At 46.2% G+C, this 20,245-nt stretch overlaps 1 protein-coding gene across 1 annotated transcript in view; it reads left to right on the top strand.

The window, feature by feature from the left end:
- The window catches only part of NUP42 (nucleoporin 42), a 207,733-nt gene that overhangs the window by 30,264 nt on the left and 157,224 nt on the right, over positions 1-20,245 (top strand). The window contains exon 2 of the mRNA XM_069211532.1: positions 12,478-12,748. Within this exon, the coding sequence (XP_069067633.1) occupies positions 12,478-12,748 (271 nt within the window). The remainder of the gene's footprint in view (positions 1-12,477; positions 12,749-20,245) is intronic.

Genomic DNA, 20,245 nt, shown 5'->3' with positions numbered 1-20,245 from the left:
TGTTTGGGGGTGATCTCGGTGATGGTCGAGTCCCTTAGCATTTGGTAAGGGTGTGTGTTAAGGGTGTTTGTTAAGGGGTGTGGAGTGTTGGGTAGTATGATAGGTATTAGAGATGATCCCTCTCGAGCAGTCATAGATGCAGACCAACATTTCAGATGGGGAGTAGGGGAGGATGGCTTATGTATAGATAGATGGGTGGAGTGCAAATGTCTCAATTGAAGGTTTTGTAGTCTAGCCTCATCTTGGAGATGGTATTCTGCCTCGCACGGTTCAATTGTTTTCATGTGGGCCCCAGGATTACATTGGGTATAGTCCTGCAGTTTTATCTGTCCAGTTGCGGAAGGTTTGGTAGGGGGAGGGAATGGCGGGGGCAAAGTCTGGGTTGCAGGTGATCAGTGTGTTGGGGGAGGGAAGGGTGGTCCGACCCCTTGTCTCCGTCAGTTTGTCCCATAATACATCCAAGACCATTTTGGTCGTTGTGGCAATGTAAGCGATGCAGAGGCGAGCATGTTTAGGAAGCCACGCTATGTCCCACCGGTGCCTGCTTGCCACTGCCCTATCCATGTGGAACCAGTGGCTTTCGCGTGCTATCCAAGCGTAAACATAACACAGGCGGGACGCCCAATAATACTCCAAAAGATTTGGACAAGTTAGACTTCTCTGTAACGGGCCTGCATCAGTAGAGTGTTAGAAATTCGAGTCCATTTCCCATTCTACATGAATGCGCAGAGTTTGCTCTGTAGTCTGATATTGTGTGGGATTGGAGTGGGTACAGTTTGGAACAAATAAAGGACACATGGCATAATGTTAATTTTAACCACATTTATTTGACCCTGCCACAAAATATAGAGGTTTCTACTGTCAGAGGTCCTCTAATCGCTCGCTGGAGTGGTAACCACTTCATAGCTGTCCTAGAATTTAGCCCCAAGTATCAGATCCTATCAGAAGTCCATTGGAAGGGTGCCAACCCTTGTAGCTGGGGCACTGCCTGTGTTGGGATTGTAAAGTTAAGAATGTTTGATTTGAACATGATGCCTGCCTGGTTCCTCTGCCAATGGAGACAGGATCTGTATGACATTCATTGACCTGGATAGTGGCCATTGAAGCCTCATAGGAGCCCATGATCTGGAAACCATGTTCAGACAGAGCCTTACTTTAATCAAGATAGAGCAGAGGAAATCCCAGTTCACCTTATCAGACACTTTCTCCACATCTAGTGACAAGAGGCGCGTTGGGATCTGGTGGTCAGGCACCTTTTCCACTATGTGAGTCACTCTCTGTACATTGTCTGCTCCCTGCCCATAATGGATGAACCCCACCTGATTCTGGTCTATAAGGCTTGGAAGGTAGCGATCAAGCCTAGCGGGCAAGATTTTAGTGTAGAGCTTCACATCAGTATTTAACAACGGGATGAAGTGGTAGGAGGAACAGAAGGTGGGGTCCTTGCATGGTTTAAAGGATCAAAGAAATCTCTATGGAGGGAGTGAGGCCTGTATCGTGCGTGAAGGAGTTGAACAGGCATAGACGGTGCTCTCTTAGTTCAAGGAAGGACAGTCTGTAGAAGCTGACCGGAAGGGACCCTGTGGTTTTACTGAGCAGAAGAGCTTGGAGTGCTTGGTGGATCTCCTCAAGTGTAATTGGTGCATCTAAATCATCCGCATGGTGGGGTTGAAGTGGATCCCACTCACATGCAGCAAGATTGCTGTCAATTAACGTCTGGGGGACGTTTACCAGAGCGTAAAGCGCTTGATAATAATAAACATGGAATTCCTGTCTCTTGTCGTGTTCTGTGACAGTCCAGGCCCTGGCCTTCAGAGTTTCAAAGTGTGCTTTTGCCTGTCTTAGCCTTTGGCTAGTAGCGTGCTCACCCTGTTGTCTCCTTCGTAAAAACGTTGTTTTAGTGTCAAGAGGGTTAGCGCTGCCATATTCGTCCTGTGGGCCCTTAGTTGACCTTTCAATATGGCGCGTTGTCTCTTATTTCGCCACGTGGGATGCATTTTGTCCTGCTGCTTTATGGCTATGCTCTCGGTGGTCAGGGCGATGCCCACTAATTAGGCCTCCTTTCTCGCACTTTGACCACTGACGAGACCACCCCTGAATAGTAGCCTTAAACCTGTTCCACAGTGTCAAGGTAGACTGTTCAGTGTTGTGGATAGTGTAGTCAGGATCCAGCAGAAGCTGTGGTGGAAAACGCTCACGTGTTGAGTCCCCTGTGGGAGGAAAAGCAGTGGACCAGGTCAGCGCTATGTGGACGTGGTCTGATTATAGAGAGGTAAGATAATCTCGAAGGTGTTACCCGTGTGGAGGAGTGTGGGTGTGATACAAAACATAAACAATGCGGGAGTAGGTAGTGTGTACACGTAAATAAAAAGAATAATCCTGGCTATCCAGGTGTTGGTAACACCAGTCATCATTAAGGCCTAGATCGAGAATCTCCTTCAGGTGCGCCAACATAGCGCCTGTGCCTTGGTATGTGGAGGACTGATGGCCCATACCAAATTGAAATCTCCCCCTTTTAGTGATATCTCCCTCCACACCATTCAATTGCCCCCTTAGCGTATGACTGATATAAGCATCCTGCACGGTGTTCGAGGTGTAAATGTTGAGTAGTGAGTCCGTGCTTCCCATGAGGTAGATGTAGTGTGAGGAAGCGGCCATCTTTGTCACATACTACATTGGTAATATGAGAGCCAATGCATAGTAGACCCACACCCACCGTTTTAGAGTCAGTGTGTGCCCATTGGCGATTGGGGTAACATGGGTGGGCCATTTTACACCTGTCTCACCCCCAGAGGTGAGACTCTTGTGGTCGTACAACATCAGGGTCATAAGGGTCATGATGAAGAATATATCCTCAGACTTTACGTTTTAGGGAGTTAAGGCTGCAGATATTCAGGGATAGTAGTTTGGTACTGCTGACTAAAGACATCGGATCACATGTAGTCAAGGAATAGGCATATTCCCTGAGGTGGAACCCCCAGTGTAAATGTGCTCCCCCGGCAAAAGAGTAGAAGCAAAAATGCATGCAAGTGAAGCCCTCCATAATCATTACAGTCCTTAAGGCGGTTTAAGACCTGGAAAAAATAAAAGGGTTATAAAGCACTCAAAAGCAAATATAGGCCAACCGGGGCCAGACTGTGTGTACACCACAATTTGAAATCGGTGCCAAGGCGTCTGCATCTTGCCAGAGAAGTTCACCCTCTTAGAGATCAGTGCGCAGGGAGTCGTTGATGGAATAAGTAACAAACTGCAGCATCATAAGTCACTAGTGGAGGCCTTCCGGGTCCACAAAGTTGGCACCATTTCAAGATTGCGGTGGCAAGAGTTGCGGCCACCACTCAAAGTACAGAAACGTGCCAGGGCATTGCCATCTTTTTCAGAGCCAGAGATGGAGGGCGTTGGTGATGTGGGATTATCCACATTGCGGAGGTGCTGGATGATATCTCTCTTCGCTGAGTCTGTGTCACAGCCAAGCTTTAGTTTGGGCGCCAGTGTTCAGGTGGGCCTCAGGTTGACTCTAGGGAAGTCCTCTACTGTGAGGCAGGGATTGCCCTACTCTGCAGGCATGAGGCCCAGCGGACTCTTTGCCTCTGTGAGGGATTGCAGTGATCTACTCTGGCCTTCTCACTTGAATAGTAGTGCAAAGGAGTGCCCCATTGATATTTAATTTCCATTTCATGCAGTTTGTCTGTGGTGGGTTTAAATTCTCTTCTGCGATGCAGAATGGTGGGCAAATGGTCCTGATAGAATAGAGACGTGCTCCCTGAAGACCAGATCAGCTTTCTTTTGTGCTTCTCAAAGGATACTGTCCTTTTCTGTGAAGAGGTGGATGCATGTCAGGGGTTGTTTTCAGTCTGCCCAGGGCAGATGACACCTGGTGTGCTCACTCTATTCCTGGTGGCAGGGTGTTTGGATTTTCCCCCTCCCCCACTAGTTATTTGGAGGAGTGTTGCTGCAAGCACCATGTTGTCATTACCTTCAGACCCCTAAGATATGAATATTATTGCGACGATTTCAGATCTCCAGATCTTCCTGACTGGAATGGAGGTCAATGTGCTGTTCCTCCAGGGGTGTAACCCACCGCCAAAGCATCTCCTGGTCCTCAGATATAGCGTCAAGTGTGTGCTCTAAGTTGTCCACGAGCTCTTTATTTTCAGTCACGTCCTTCTGGATGTCTAATACAAGACTTGAGATCAGTTCAAAGCGAGACAATCTCAGAATGGATTTCTTGGAGGAAGTGGGTCATAAAGTCCTGTGTGATAGAGACAGAGAGGTGAGGGGGGGGGGGAATCCAGCTTGTCTGGGGCACATCTGCTTTCTCCCAATCCACCATGAGGGATTTGTTCCAAAGGGCAGTTACAGGAACTTCTTTGGTGGTTTAGTTAAGCTTCCATCACAGTCTTCTGGTGATGCCCCCACAGACCTGGGGAAATCAACACCCCCAAGGTAGCGACAGGCTACTGGGGGGGGGGGGGGGGGATGTTTATGTGGAGAGGAGGACCAGCCATGAAGGGTCAGAGCCCACTCTCCCTGTAGAGGTGCAGCAGTGGTGAAAGAGGCGGGGGGAGCGGCACCCATTCAGCACTAATGGGGTGCAGAGCGCCAAGGTGCCTTTCCAGATCCCAGCTGGTCCTGGTGCCCCAACAGAGTGGGAGAGATGGTACATGGGATCCCTACTGTTGTGAAAGCAGCTGCTCCATGTTTGCATTAACAGTCACAGGCACTGATCTGTGTGTGTCCCCCCCCCCACCCCCCCCCCCCCCCAAAAAAAAAACCCGCCCCCCAAAACGGAAGTAAAGTCTGTTTGTAATCAACGGGCCTGTGTCTTTTTTATTTTTTATTTTTTTTTATTGCAGAGAATAGGCAGATTGTGCCTCACAGAGGGGGCAAAGAGGTATGAAGCTGAGTGTCCAGCAAGGTGGCAGATACCTCGGATGTGGAAAGCCCAGGTGGTGTCCAACTTGCCAGCAGTGCTAGGCCCTAAAGCTGCAAAGTATCCGTCGGTAAGACCCTCACTGGGGTGGGTGTTATTTTGCATCATCCAATTACCCCCTGGCACAGTGGAACTGGTAGTTTCACACACTGCTCACAGTGGGGTGCGGTGGGCTGGGAGGAAATGTAGCTGCTGGCTAGAGAATTCAAGCTGGGTATTTAGGTACGCAAAAGAGGGCTCAACACAAAATGAGTCGCCGGCACGAAAAAGCTCAAGAGAAAGCCCGCAACGCCGCAGAGGCAGTTCAGTCACCCTCGGCATCCGATGCAGTTATCCCCGGTAGGCTAGCGGAGTCAGGTCTGCGGCTTCACAGTGGGATTGGTGCGCAGCCCCCACCCAGGTTCGCGGCATGCATTGGCCTACCTCATGTTTGGGCCGCAATGAGCTCTGTCTCTCTGAGTCAGGCCCAGGCGCTCTGCCACTCCTTTAAGCATCACAGATGTCAGTTCAGCAATGAGGAGGCTCCATGAGCAGACCCCCTCCCTCCCCCTGCCAGGCTGGTGCAGTCGGGCTGCCAGGAGGCCAAGCTGCCAAGCCCAGACTTGCCACTCTGACAGGCCACCAGGTCCAGGCTCGATGTCATAGGCAGTAGCGAAGGGGCTGTGCTTCTAAGATGGTGGGCCTTCGTCTGCTAGACCACAGTACTCTGCAGCCAGGAAAAGCAGGACGGGCCCCGGGAGGATGACTACCTTACGCCTCGGGATATGCAGGTACATGTTGCGGGGGTCTGCACTCTCCTGGTGTGCTGGATGGCACAGACTCGCTCACCGGACATGTGGAAAGCCTGCAGAAGATGTCCTACGCCATGCAAGGTTTAGCCACACCCCCTTCAGGCAATATTTGCTTAACTTTGGAAGTTATGTCTTGCTTTGCTTGCAACACTCCTGCCTGTGGGGAGATTGGCTAGTCCTCACCAGTATTGATGAAACATGGAAAAACCATCTATATTTGGCTGCAACACCCAAGCTTGTAGAGACACTTTCTAGCCTCTGTTCACCCTCTTGATGCTCTTGGGCTCCAATATTGGCCTTAAGTGTCACTTTTATTTATCTACGGAAGCTATAGCAATCTTTTATACATATTCCTCCTGACAGACCTTAAAGATCTGAGGGACGTTCAACTTTTGTGTGCCACTTTGTCCCTCTCTTTAAGCTTTCACATACCCTTACTCTTCTTCTTTCTCCTTTTCTCCCATGGTGAGTACTTAAGTTTGTGCCTGTGGGTTTTACTAACCGTACTTTGAGGGACCAGTACTCTTTCCACAAACATGCATGAATGCAAATATTACAGTGATCCTTTACTAGTCAGTGTCTTGGCAACCTTTGTTCAAGTTCCACAACCGTCATAGGAAATAAAAGGACTGCTGCTTTCCCTGCAGAACATAGTGCGTGCTGCTGTTTGCCTAGGCTGACAGGACAGCCAAATGGTGCTATGGTGCAGCAGTGGCTGATTTGATGGGTAAAGTTTGTCCTACCGCACTGTCCATGTGAGGGATGGATTATAATATACTTGATAAGGTTATTGCGGGCTGCCTCCCCAGCTGGTCCTCCAGACTAGAACAACTTAATCCCTAATCGCTCACCTACTCTCAATATCCGCATAGCGTGTTGGGGCTGGTGCTGACTTGCCAGCCCTGCGCCGCTTATCTAATCTTAGACTTCGAAAGAGCATTCGGCACAGTGGACTGGGATTAAGTGTGCAACGCTCTTGAAGTTGGCCATTACCAGATGCCTGCTGTGCTTCACACAGGTTTTGTACACCACCCTTATCACCCGGGTTAAAATAGGCCACTTAATATCGGCCCGATGACAATTAACTGTGTTACGTGCCGAGTGCCCCCTATCTTCTCTTTTTCGCCTTAGCCATGGAAGCGCTTGCCCAGCGCCTGTGACGTGATGGGAGGTATGGGGTATGCCCCCTGGAGAATGAACTGTTTTCTTTTTTTTTTAAGTGGACAATGTGCTCATCTATAACTGGGACATCAGGGGTGGATGGGGAAATTGAGATGGCCCTAGAGGAATTACGGGCTGCTCTAGGGCTGGGGGTGAACTGGAATAAATTCACCCCTGAGCCTGGATTGCTCACTCTGCCCCATTACCTGACTGTGGGACCTCATCCTGTGTGATGGAAGCCTCACACATTTCGTATTCGGATATATCACAGTACGAGGGCGATTGCTTCCCTCTGTCTACAACTTACATTCTGGAGCACACTCCTACTTACAATACAGGGCTGGGTATCACTGTACAAAATGGTGCTGCTCCCTCGACTCCTTTATTATTTTCCAAACTTCCAGTACATACTCCTTGTGCCACATTTCACACTCTTTACGGCATGCTATGAAATGTCATCTGGAATAAGGGCAGAAGGTGGGTGGTGTGCCAAACTCTCGATTCCAGTTGATTTGTGTGTCTGTGGGGGAGAGGGGGGGGGTGTTCTAGGTGCCCCTAGCTATGAGCATAATTATTTGGCGGCACAGCTGCAGTGGCCGTCTCTATGGTTAGCAGTCCGCCACCTGTAAGAAATGGGATTACCCACTCTGAACCATGCTTGTTGAAGGATACATGAGCTGTTGCTGCCCAAAGGCAGACTCCCCAGTGTGGTCGAATAAGCTACTGATGATAGAGCATGCCTGCTTTGTTAAAAGCTTGCGGTTGTCTCCCAACCTGGCACTGTATGCACCGGAGATATGTATCCGTTCTATTCGTCCTTTCAGGGACTTGCTCAGGAGTGACAGGATAGCGATTTGGAAAGCAACAGGGGTGGATACTCTGGGTGCTTTGTTTCAGAGCACTGCTCTTATCCTTTGAGCAGCTACGCACCAATTAAAATGTACCCCCTAGTCTATCCATGTTATTGGCTGCGCTACAATGTAACAGGCACATCATGGATACTGAGCCGGACATGCACCCCCTAGTGCACATACTTCTCACATCATGGGAGAAGAGTGTTGTTTAATCATGTGGTTCGCTCATGCATTGACATACACCCCACAAGACCAGTTATTTCTTATCAGACAGGATTGGGAACACAATATCTGTTGTGCACTGACACAAAAAGAAGGGGAGAAAATCCTATGGTACCCTCGCAAGCTGTCACGTTATGCAAAATTCCAATATACACAGCACAACATCCTACACAGAGCATACCTCACACCAGCACAAAATATATGGCACTGCCTCGACCTGCCCTCGTTGCGGTACTCAAAATGCTGTCATGGACCATATGTTTTGGACGTGCCCAGTGGCAGTCGATGTGGCGGAAGGTCACAGATGTCTTGGCAACCATCATGGGGCGGGTGAACCTGTCTCAATGGAAGCTAGCCTGTTTGGGTTGTACAAAGGAAAGAAGGTGGGGGAGTGTCACCAATCGTTTTATAGACTTGGCTTTACTGATAATTCTCCATACTATTGCAATGAAGTAGAAGGACACTAGCCTGCCAGGGTTGCTGTGCTGGTATGCGGCCACTCTGAAATGGGGTTAAGCCAAATTGGCTACCCTCTGTAGGGAAGAAGTCTTCCTCGCTCTTCTTGTAGCCTTGAACCCTTCTGCATGGAAGGAACAGCATGTTGAGTAGGCTGGCTGTTTGGGTCTCTTAAAAGGGTTTGGGGACCAGCTCATGTTTCCATTTAAGTTCTGGCTTCTGCTGTTCTTGACTCCTTATCCATCTATTGCACTTCCACCACTTCCTTGCTATTGTAATGTGCTCCATTTTCCACTGCCAGCTCTGAAGAGTGTTGAAAATGTTAAGACAGACCCACTTCCCTTTTGTGTAAACCTCCAATAGAGCCACATGCAAACCAGTTTGCTGCAGTAGTAGTTATAGCTGCAGCAGCAACTAACCGGAAGCAACAAGAGTAAAGCACACATCTGGCACTCATCCACCTCACCCAAAGCCCCCCACATTGGTCACGCAAACTATAGCAACCACACAAAGAAGCTTGCATCAGCCCAGAGAAGGAAAGCACATCTGTTACGGACCAGACCAGTTGTGGCAAAGAGCTATATGAATAGTAAATGCAATACATCATATGATGCTGAGCTAGATCACCTTGTTCATAACAAATTACTTTTAGGGGGGCTTTATTCCTGTGCTTAAAAGCTGTTAAAGTTTTGCTATTGACTGGAAGACTTCGATTGAGACCATGCCGGAAATGGCTCTAGTTTTGTTATTGGTTACTGTGGACCAAGGAGTAATTCCATTACCATTAACCTTTAATGCTGTTCTATTTTCCCGGTTTTATGTGACATCCAAATGGAGCATTGCAGATTCTATATGTTTCAGTTGGTACTGTTATGTAGAATTTTTTTCCCTTTTAAACATTTTTGATGGTGTTCTTTGTGATATGCTTCCTTATCTATATCCTATATGTTGTTTGAGATTATACTATAGCTTCTGACACAAATCTTTTAGCCCATCTCCTCTAATCACCTAAAATTGTTGACTTTGAAGACTTATCTCCTGTGTTTTTCTAATTTAGTTCATTTAGGGATATCCCCTCTCCAAAAGTTATTCTTGTGCATATGGCCGTTTTGTCATAGGGGACATGTTCCATTGGATGCAAGTTGCAGAACAGGTACTTGGGCTACCGTTTTTGGAAGTGCTATGCGTTGCTTGATTGGATAAACCTATTTTGCTTAGCTCTGTTTTCGTTCTGCATTACCTTTTTATGGCTATAAACCATCTTGTTTAGAATACTAAACTGCGTGTGGCGCAAGTTAGTAGCTATGGTGACTCCTCCACTGCTAGACATGCAGCTACCTTTCTTCCTCGTGGCCCTTCTTGCTATGTCCACATGCTGTTTACATATATCCCTTTACTTACAGTATTCTAGGTTCTTGATTTATTTAAAAAGAGTCTGCATTGTGCATATGTGTTTTGGTCCTGTCTCATACCTAGAGTAATGTTGCATGTGAAATTAGGGGTATGGGCCTATGTTAATGGTAGTTGTTAGAAATGGGGTCTTTGGTTGGCAGTCAGGTTACCCCCCCTGTCCAAGCAAGGACCCCGACTCTAGTCAGGGTAAAGGAGAATCACCCTCAGCTCACCCCCTGGTAGCTTGGCACAAGCAGGCAGGCTTAACTTCAGAAGCAATGTGTAAAGTATTTGTACCACACAGTAATACAGTGAACCACTACAAAATGACACAACACAGGTTTAGAAAAATAGGTAATATTTATCTAAACAAAACAAGACCAAAACAACAACTATCCAACATACCCAAGTCAAAATATGAATTTATTAACAAAAAAAAGTCTTAATCCTTAGAAAACAGTGAGAATGCGGTTGTTACACAAAGTACCTGGTTAGCGTAAAAAATAAAGCAGCACGAGTGTGCATCCGAAAAGGGTAGCAATGCGTATATTTCTTATTCGCAAGTGAGGCCATGCATCGTTTCCTTCTTTGGTCGAGCCGGCGATGCGTCGTTTTTCTCCCTCGCAAGACAGCAATGCGTCTATTTACGGACGGGGCACCTTGGATCCCCCCAGAGTTGGGTTGACTTGGATGCCCAGGGACGATGCGTGGAAAATCCGGTCATACAGTGTTAGAAAACCGTGCTGCCTGGGGTTTGTCGTTATCGGCCTCCGTAAGCGGGTGTTGCACGTCGTTTCTCCAGCAGCGATGCAGGTGGAGCATCAGTTTTAGCCGTAAAGCTGGCGGCGCGTCATTTATCAGCCACGTTACGGAAGGTGCATCAAATTTCTCCACGCAGCGTTGTGTGTGTGGATTTTCAGCTCTTGTCTGCCAACTTCACCTTTCAAGGGCCCAGGGACTGTATAGGACACCACTTTGGCAGGGCAGGAGTCTCAGCGGAGAGTCCAGCTGCTGACAAGGGAAGTATTTGATGGCCCTGAGACTTCAACAACAGTAGGCAAGCTCAGTTCAAGCCCTTGGAGATTCTTCTCAAGCAGCAATGCACAACAAAGGCTAGTCTTTGACCCCTGCAGGGTAACCCAAATAAGCACAGTCACAGGCAGGGGCAGCACTTCTCCTCAGCTCTTCTCCTTGGCAGAGGTTCCTCTTGATTCCAGAAGTGATGTGATTTTTTTTTTTTTTCATTTTTTTTTTTTCCAGGGGTTTTGGGTCCACTTCTTATACCCCTTTCTGCCTTTTTGAAGTAGGCAAACTTCAAAGGAAAGTCTCTTGTTTGTAAGATCCTGCCTTGCCAGGCCAGGCCCCTAACACACACACACCAGGGGTTTGGAGATTGCATTGTGTGAGGGCAGGCACACCCCTTTCAGGTGTGAGTGAGCCCTCTTCCCCGCCCTCCCAGCACAGGTGGCTCATCAGAATATGCAGGCTACACCCCAGCTCCCTTTGTGTTACTGTCTAGAGAGAGGTGCAAACAGCCCATTTGTCAAACTGACCCAGACAGGGAATCCACAAACAAGCAGAGTCACAGAATGGTTTAAGGAAGAAAATACCTACTTTACTAAAAGATGTATTTTTAAATTGTGAGTTCAGAGACCCTAAACTCCACATTTCTATGTACTCTCAAAGGGAATCTGCACTTTAATAATATTTAAAGGCAGCCCAGATGTTAACCTATGAGAGAGAGATAGGCCTTGCACAGTGAGAACCGAATTTGGCAGTATTCACGATCAGGACATCTAAACCACATTAGTATATGTCCTACCATAAACATACACTGCACCCTGCCCATGGGGCTATGTAGGGCCTACCTTAGGGGTGCCTTACATGTAAGAAAAGAGAAGGTTTAGGCCTGGCAAGTGTAAAGTCGAATTGTCAGTGCAAGACTGCACACAGACACTGCATGGGCTGTTATGAGCCATGTTTACAGGGCCACCCATGTGGGTAGCACAATCAGTGCTGCAGGCCCACTAATAACATTGAATTTACAGGCCATGGGCACCTCTAGTGCACTGTACTAGGGACTTACTACTAAATCAAATATGCCACTCATGGAAAGCTAATTACACATACATTTAACATTGGAACACTTGCAATTTAGCACTGGATAGCAGTGGTAAAGTGCCCAGAGTATTAAAAACAGCGAAAAAGGAGTCCAGCACACATCAACAACCTGGGAAACGGAGGCAAAAAGTTAGGGGAGACCACAGATGCCAAGTCTAATTGTAGTAATTAGGTGGGTAGCCTCTGCTTGCTTATTGTTTTATGGTTCTTATTTGTTAAGAAAATGTATACTGTGGCTTGTTGGGGAGGGGTATTTGGCAGTTCCTTGTTTGCACGAATGATCCTTGTGGTGGCTTTGGCCTCACTGATAGGTTTGGATTTTGTTACTGTTGACTAGGTAGTGCTGTGTCTGCATCTTTTGATGGAACAGGCTTGGCACATAAATATTTTTAGTCATTTTATATAGCATATCTTTAATTTAACCAGCTTGACAAAGATCTGGATGCTTAGTTTTCTGAAAAGTGTTTCCTCTAGTCAAATGTCTCAAATGTCCTTCTTTCTCTTCTTTTTTTTTTTTTTTTTTTTTTTTTTAATTTATTTTTTCTAGGTAGTAACAGAGGAGGCTGGACTGCACAGCAAGATCGGTACACCAGTGGTGTTCAGCCCTCAAATGCATACAAATGGTCATCATCAGGAAACAACAGAGACAGTGGAAAGTCTTCCTTTGGCTCAAACTCTGGTTTTGGAACACAAGACAGCAGAAACAAAAGTTATCCAAACTCCAGTGCTTCTGGGTTCAGTTTCTCTCAGAACAAATTTTCGGCTTTAAGCTCTGTCAAAGATGGTGACAGCCATAAAGATGAGGAGGCAGATTTTATGTAAGTAAACTATGTCTTTATATTGAGTAATCATACTCCTCCAACAAACACTTTTGACAATATTGTGATGGTGTGATATCTATGAATGTGATGATGGTTGGGCCTGCACTAACCATTAAGATATAATTATTTTCAATTATCTTTAATATTTCCTCCAGTCTCTAAAACTGTTTTGCGAATTGGTATTAAAATAAAAGGGAAATGAATTTTTGATTATGCTGTTTTTTTCTGCTTCGTAACTGTGCTGGCATTGCTGTGGCTGCAACTATCTGTACAGTCTGCTGCCCCCATTATGGCAGGCAAATGTTTGGAAGAGTAATTTCTCAACATGGCAAGTCTACCCCAGAGAGGCAAGGAGACGGCTTCACCTCTTTGATTCTTTTGATCGCAGATGTCCGACATCAGCACACATACGTCATAGCTTCTGTACAAGACACTGTGACACATGCACCTTAAATGCATTTTGTGGACCTGGCTTATGGTCCCAGGCCAGGAAGGGTTCATTGGAGGCTGAACTGGGCCTATCTCTTAATTTGTCTGGTGACAGCTGCTATGTTCTAGATGTATGTTTGCATATTGGCCGCCAAGAGCAGCTGGCAGAATTTCATAATTCAGGATCTGTATGCCTGCTAGTTCTCTTCTAACCAACTTTGAATGCATTTAGGCTGTATAGGAACCTTGCTATAAAGGGCGTAGCTTCAGGTCACAGGTTATGCCATTTTCTAGAGTCATTTAGATGAATTAGGGATGACTTTTTTTTTTTTTGCCAACGGACTGAATTGAAAAACATACATTGAGCCAGTAACAGGTCTGAAACTTGCAACCACAACATGCCTTTCACCAATATATACATACAGGGCAGTGCCAATGCAATTGACAAAATGTCATTCCCATATTTTCATGTTTATCTTGTGCTTGTATGGAACATCAAGCGGCCTCCTTATCAATCTGCCTCAAATACATGTCCAGGTTTTTACTGAAGGCTTTTATTCTCCCCTGTAAGATGCTCCTACCTTTGAGGCCTGCTGGCTCTTCTCTGAATACCCTGAGTCAGTTTCTGCGTCTGCGGGGATCACCAGATTTTGCAACATTTCAGCCCATGACATACAGCCCTCACCTACCCTTTCATCCATCCTCCCCTTCTTGTTCTTCCATCAGTGCCCTTTCAGTCTTACCTCTGGGCCCGTTACGTTCAGAGGGACCACTAGTCAAATGGTTCAGTAAATCCCTATCAGGTTTTTGCACCATTACTGTGACTGCTTCTGGCATAGACTGTGACAATCCACCCAGGACTCTAGAATCCTGGTAGATCTCCAGTAGTTGAACAAACAGTACCTCTACAGAAGTTTGAAATTCCAAAGGTTTTCCATCTGTTCCTGGTGCTTTATTTCGAGGGTCCCAATATAGCTGCCCATAATTCCTCTTTTGATATTTCTTCCTTCAGTTATAATGCCTGTTTGACACTAAGCTGTGGAATATCTATCCCAGCTAAAATGTTCTCTATGTGCATTTCTCAGTCCTGTAATGTTTTTATTTACGTTCTTCAGGTGTCCTGGTAAGCATTTATTTCCACCTGCATTGTCATCATGGATCCATCCCTTCCCTCCAGGTCCAGTATCATAGGAATCTGGTTTCTCTTGAGCAAACACCCAGGACGTTTCCCTGGTTTATCTCCCTTCTGTGTAATACCTGTCTGTAGTCTTGTAGAGTAAATTTGTCAGTGTGGTCCACATATCACCTATCCACTGGTTTACTGCAAGTAATTATTTATCACTCTGCTAGGCTACTTCTCCCCGACTCTGCAAACAGGCGAGGCACTCATCGTTTTGTCTGAAGTCCCTTTGCAATGGACATTTTGTGCCATAAACCTTACTGATTTACTCCTGCTCCCTGCAGAACCACCTTAAGCACCTCCCACTTTGTTACAGTTGTGTCCCCTCACTTAGGTTTTATACAACCTTCAAACATTGTTGCTATATCTGCTCTGAACGCAGTGTCTCTCAGGGCCTCCGGGTCAAGTCTCCTTGTGAGAACTGACTGGAAACAATGCCTCCATATCCATGTCACCAGTAGGGACGCATGATGTGATAGGACTCTTCCCAGGTGTGTTGGCTCCTGCACCTGCATCCCCAGTGTTCACATAACTAGCAACCTGTCCACCTCACTAAATGCCCTGTATACAGGTAATAAAAACCTGACCATTACTTCTGACAGCGCTCGCCTTCAATTATGCCTTATTTCTCAATACGGGTGAGTTGATGACACCATGAACATCTTCATTGCAGCTGCACCCCTGCATCCGGGCTTGTAAACAAGAAAACATACGTCCTAATACTAATACTGCTAGGACCATCTGACCATCTCCCCTTCAGAGTAAAAATCCTCAACTATGCAACTAAGCTTTCCAGCAGCTCCTTAAGTGGACACATCCACCATGTCTGCCATTGCAAAAGTGCTATCCTTCCGCACCTCTATCCAGGGGCTATCATGAACTGCCGCCATGCCTGATCTATGTCTCTCTGCTGATTCCCTCAGTCTACTGCAGTTTCTGGGTCTACGCTCTTCCCTGTGCGATCTCTCGAATTCTACAGCACTGTTTTAGCAGTCCAGCTAGCCCCATACATCCTCTGGCCTTGTAGAAAAAGTAAGTACATCTTCGATGTATTACCCTTAGTTTATCAGGATATAAAAGCATACATCTGATTTAGAATTTTCTCAGTGCCTGTTTTATTGCTAAATAGTATTGTCTTTGGCCCTCCACCTTTTGTGTGTAATTAGGAAAGATTCTCATAACATGACATTAAATTTGGGGTCCTGTTAACTCCTGGCTCACCTCAGTATTCCGACCTGGTCTCTGTAATTGAGTATTGACATGATGACTACTTGTGGTGGTTCCCTCACCAGGGACGGTGAGGAACTAAAGCTCTGTGTACCATTTCAATGACAAACAGTGACCTCTTTGAGCCACATTTTTAGAAAACAGTCTGGTGTGAGCTTTCTATTTGTCCTGGAAACCCAACAAAATACAAGGTGCACCATCATGACTTGCCCTTCACATCCTCATTCAGTCATTCACCAATAAGTTGCTGACCTCTGAGGCTGCATATCATGGCCCTGAGCCCTTCCACGTCTTTGTCAAATTGGTCACGTTTTTCTCAGTTTCAAGAGAACATTCAATGACTTTCGCAGATTCACTCTCATTAAGTTGATTTCGTTAGCAATAGCTTCCGATTTACACTCCAGTACCTGCTTTGAATGTTCAGTAGCGGCCAGTGTCTGTGGACTTGAGGGTTCGGCTGTGGGAGAATGAGCTCTTGCCACAAGTGTCCATATGCTGTTTCTTAGCCCCTCTTTCCTATGTGAATCGATCCATCTTTGTCTGATTGACCCAGATGCTCTGTCTCAACCCATATTAGCCACAGTGCTCTGGGATAAGAATACATTTATAATACTTTGGAAATAAGGACTTTGCTGTATCACCACTTGCTCACTGCAATGCCTAATCCCAGCGGTTCTCACATGGGGTTCTGCCCAAGGCCTAGTTGCTGGACACCATCTCCTTTCTCCTTTTCTCCTCCCTTTTGAAAGCAGAGGGTGATCCAGATATAAACGAAGCAGTGTACAATATTACCTCCTATGCTTGCTGTTACAGGGCTTGCTGCCATTCTATGTAAGAAATTGGGAAAACTCAGTGCCCTGTACACAAGGTGGGGTTTGAGCCTTGTGATACTGAGCTGATCGTCGACCAGTTCCGGCAATGTCCCCATGATTACATCCTGTCATATGGCGTTCTTTGACAGTGACCCCCACCACAGGTTCCTCACAGAGGCGAGGCACAAAAAGACCCAGAGCACTCGCGTACTTAAACAGGTGGCTTGCCTTGTGGTGAGGTTCTGAGGCTCCAGTCAACTCCCACTGAGACCATCCAGTGCTATTGTACACCGGAGGCCCCCCTCCGCCTGGACCTCCAAGCTCCCTCACCCCTCTATACGTTCAGTCCTTTTCATTCTGCAGCATTTCTTGGGCTGTGCAAACCAGTGCTGTGTAGCCAGCTTGCAGATGGGGCCCCTTTTACAGCCAGTCGCCATCAGTCGATCATGGAGCTGGATTGCGACAGCTCTGACCACTCCCCATAGCTCAAAGGCCTCTTTGGCGCAGCCCTCACAATAAGCCTGCTCAGTAAAATTGACAGGGGACCAAACTTCTGACTACTTTCACAGTGAATCAACTTGGGTTCTCAATCTCTCCTCTCCTCATGCCTTGGGGGTACACTGTCTGGCTTGCTATGTCCCCCACCACTTAAATAGCAACTCTGACAGTGGACTTACCTCTGCTGGAAACTGTCAATCTGCAGGACATCCAGGGAAATTCTCATATCACAATTACACAACTGAGTGAAGCAGGATCCTATTCCACACTCAGTGATTTCTCTGGTCTTAGTCACTGGTCTCCTATTACCTAGCCATCAGGATAAATCCTTTTTATGGATGAAAAGGCCTCGCCAACTTAATAGTGCCATTCTTTATTGGCCAGTTCAACCTGGCAAGTTGAGATGATATTAATTTGGCAGTCTCAACCCTAGCCACTGTGGCGAGTCCGCTCTTATTGAAACGGGGAGATCAGAATAAGTCTGTCCTGGCAAGTAGAGAACCAGTACTTGATAAAAGATATTAAAACTTCCTCTGTGCCTGTCCAAAGTTGTTTACTTTATTTAGGGTGGCACGTGGCATGATTAAAAGTATATCTTAATGGTGTATCCGTGATTTTAGATGTATCAATACACCTTGTCCGGTGTCAGCATGTTTCAGCCTTTCTTAAAGTACCTAGCTGGAAACAATTGATTTCAGAGCAGGCTTCTTTTGGCCTTCATCAGGGCATATCCTTAGTCCAAACCCTATAGTCTGTCACATGTCTGTACTCGTACATGCAACATGATAAGGCTATTTCTTACCTGGTCCTCTAGGTGTCTCCTAAACCCAAAGTAATATGATACATAACTGTATATATGCATCTGAGTTGTGTGATTGTGTAATGATTAGGAGTTAGTGGAGTAGTGTGGGTTTCTCGAACATCTCGCTAGTGTTATGAGAGGTCTGGTATCACCCTGCTACTGTTTAATCGTCTCTGGAAGTCCAATACAGCCGAGCCTCATCCTCTGGAGTCTGGGGCTTCAACAGGGTCTCCGGTGTCCAAGGCCAAATACACCGTGACCCGTTCTCCATCTTGAGCTTGGGCATCTGAGGTTACTTCTTCCTTGTATTACTGATCTAACATGCCCAATATTGATTATTGCGTAGTAGGGATCACTCCCTGGGTATTAAGGCCTAGTGTGGGTGCATAATTGTACTCGTGGTGTATGGGGGAAACAAAGTATTATGCAGGATACACTTGGGGCTTCGGGAGCCAAAGCCGACCCCTCCCCCCACAAAAAAACAAGGGAGCGACTTCACTGCTTGCACAAATTATTTTGATCATTTTAAGAGGTTAAGGAAGATAGTGATAGCAGTGGTTGATTGAAGTGGGATATGTGCCTCCCCCACCCCTTAATTATAAAGATTTTACCTACACTGTTCCATGTCTTCTATAATCGGACTGACGGTCTTACGGTAAAGATTTCTTTGGACTGTAATGTCAATTGTGTTGATATCTGAAGAAGGACTTACTGCTTATAGTTAATCATTTGCGGCTTAAGTACTATGGCACATAAGAGGTTGTAGTACTCTATCACACAGATTTCAATTCTTGAAATCATTTGATTGAAAAATGGACCTCAGAATGGTCATCACTTCTTCCTACTAGTAGAGCATTAGTGGTAACCAATTTAGTGATGTGGATGAACTATTTCTGTCCACTACATTATCTTGCCAGTGTGGGCGACGTGAGCAGTTTATCTATAATATCAAGCAGAAAATCCTTTAGCAGGCACAAGTACCAGAAGGGTTTTATTTAAAAAATAAATGAATAAGTCTGGATGCAGCAAGCAAAGACCTTCTCTTGTGTCCCGATTATTAATTAATGTATTTATTTTGTGTGCTGGCACCAAGGAACTCAAAATTAAAGCATTTTGTTTACTCCATTCGGCTCTGACTGCTTTCAGTGAGTTTGATCAGTGCTCAGATGCATATCTCTGCATCTGAGCACTTACCATGTGGGAGAAGTTCTGTTGAAAAGGAGATGATGTCCCCTTTCCAGAGGTTCCTCACCCACGTGGATCCCTGCTTGGGTTTGGGAGCACCCACAGAGAGCAAATCTCATCCCATCGGAGATTAGTTTGCTGTGGACAAGCGTTCCCACTGGGCAGAGGGCAAAGAGGACATCAGTTTTTCTCCTCGCTCCTCAAGCGGAGCTGAACAACCACTGGTTACCAGGGATAAACCATTTTGGTGTAGCTGGGGTGGGTATGGCTCACCCAGGTGTGTTGGGTCATGTCTACACCCGTGCAAAGGGGCACAATAGTCTTTCTGCACCCTCCCCCCCCCCCCAAACCTGCCACCCCCTAACCACACCCGCCCCAGCCATATAGGGGGGTATTTGCCCACAATCCGCTCCTCACCCCAGATCAGAAAGCACAACAGACACTGGAGAAAAATATTTAAAAAAAATAATTAAAAAAAAGGATGAGGGCTGGCCTGCTTTGGACCTACCCCAAAAACCCCAACCATCTTCCTGCCCTAGACAGCGCTCCAATTCACTCCTGGGGGAAAATTGACGAGTTTACTCCCATTGTGCTCCAGGTAGGTAGGGAGAGGGCAGAAAGTCCACTGATTTCTGGGGGTATTTAGAGTGGCCAACCAATCCTGACACCAAGCCACCCCCCACCCCTAAAGCACCTACTTCCGGTCTGCCCTCCTGGAGTCTTGAATGTACCTAAACACAGGACAAGCAAGCGGAAATTTTGATTTCTGTAGTTCTAATGCTGCCGAATTTAGAACTTGGGAACCAGTTTCGAGTCTTGGCATCAGCTCAACATTCTGTGATTCTGAACAAATCACTTAACCTTCCTTTGCCTAAACAAATGAGTGTGACCTTGTGTAAGGTAACTAGTGCTCCTCTAAAGCCTGCCACTACCTTCGAGATGAGTTTGCACAATATAAAAACTGCAAAAAGAAAAATACTGCAACTTCCCATTTTGCCAACATGGGAAACCATTTCCTGGCAAAAACTTGATGTGGCTATGTTGCATTTTTTTCCTGTTGTAGGTGGTGAACCCAGCCACACAATTGGTTTGCGGTTTTAATTGGGAGAAGTTTGGGAATACATAATGGTAGTAGATTTGTTATTAACAATAGAATTTCTCTCTGTTGTTGGCGTATAAATGGAAGGGGAAAAAAAAAAATACATTTTTACAAAATTCCCTCTAAACCGCGTGACGGTGTTTGTACAACTCTGAAACTGAGATTACTCAAAGTACCACTATCCTAAGCTCAGTAGCTACGGTACTTTCGAAAAATGCATAGGTTTCCTTCATAACCATTTTTCAGTCATTAGATTTTATCA

The sequence above is a fragment of the Pleurodeles waltl genome, chromosome 10, assembly GCF_031143425.1.
Source record: "Pleurodeles waltl isolate 20211129_DDA chromosome 10, aPleWal1.hap1.20221129, whole genome shotgun sequence".
NCBI classification, from domain to species: Eukaryota; Metazoa; Chordata; class Amphibia; order Caudata; family Salamandridae; genus Pleurodeles; species Pleurodeles waltl.
Note: the sequence above shows the minus strand (reverse complement) of the source record. Positions and strands in the feature narration are given on the sequence as shown.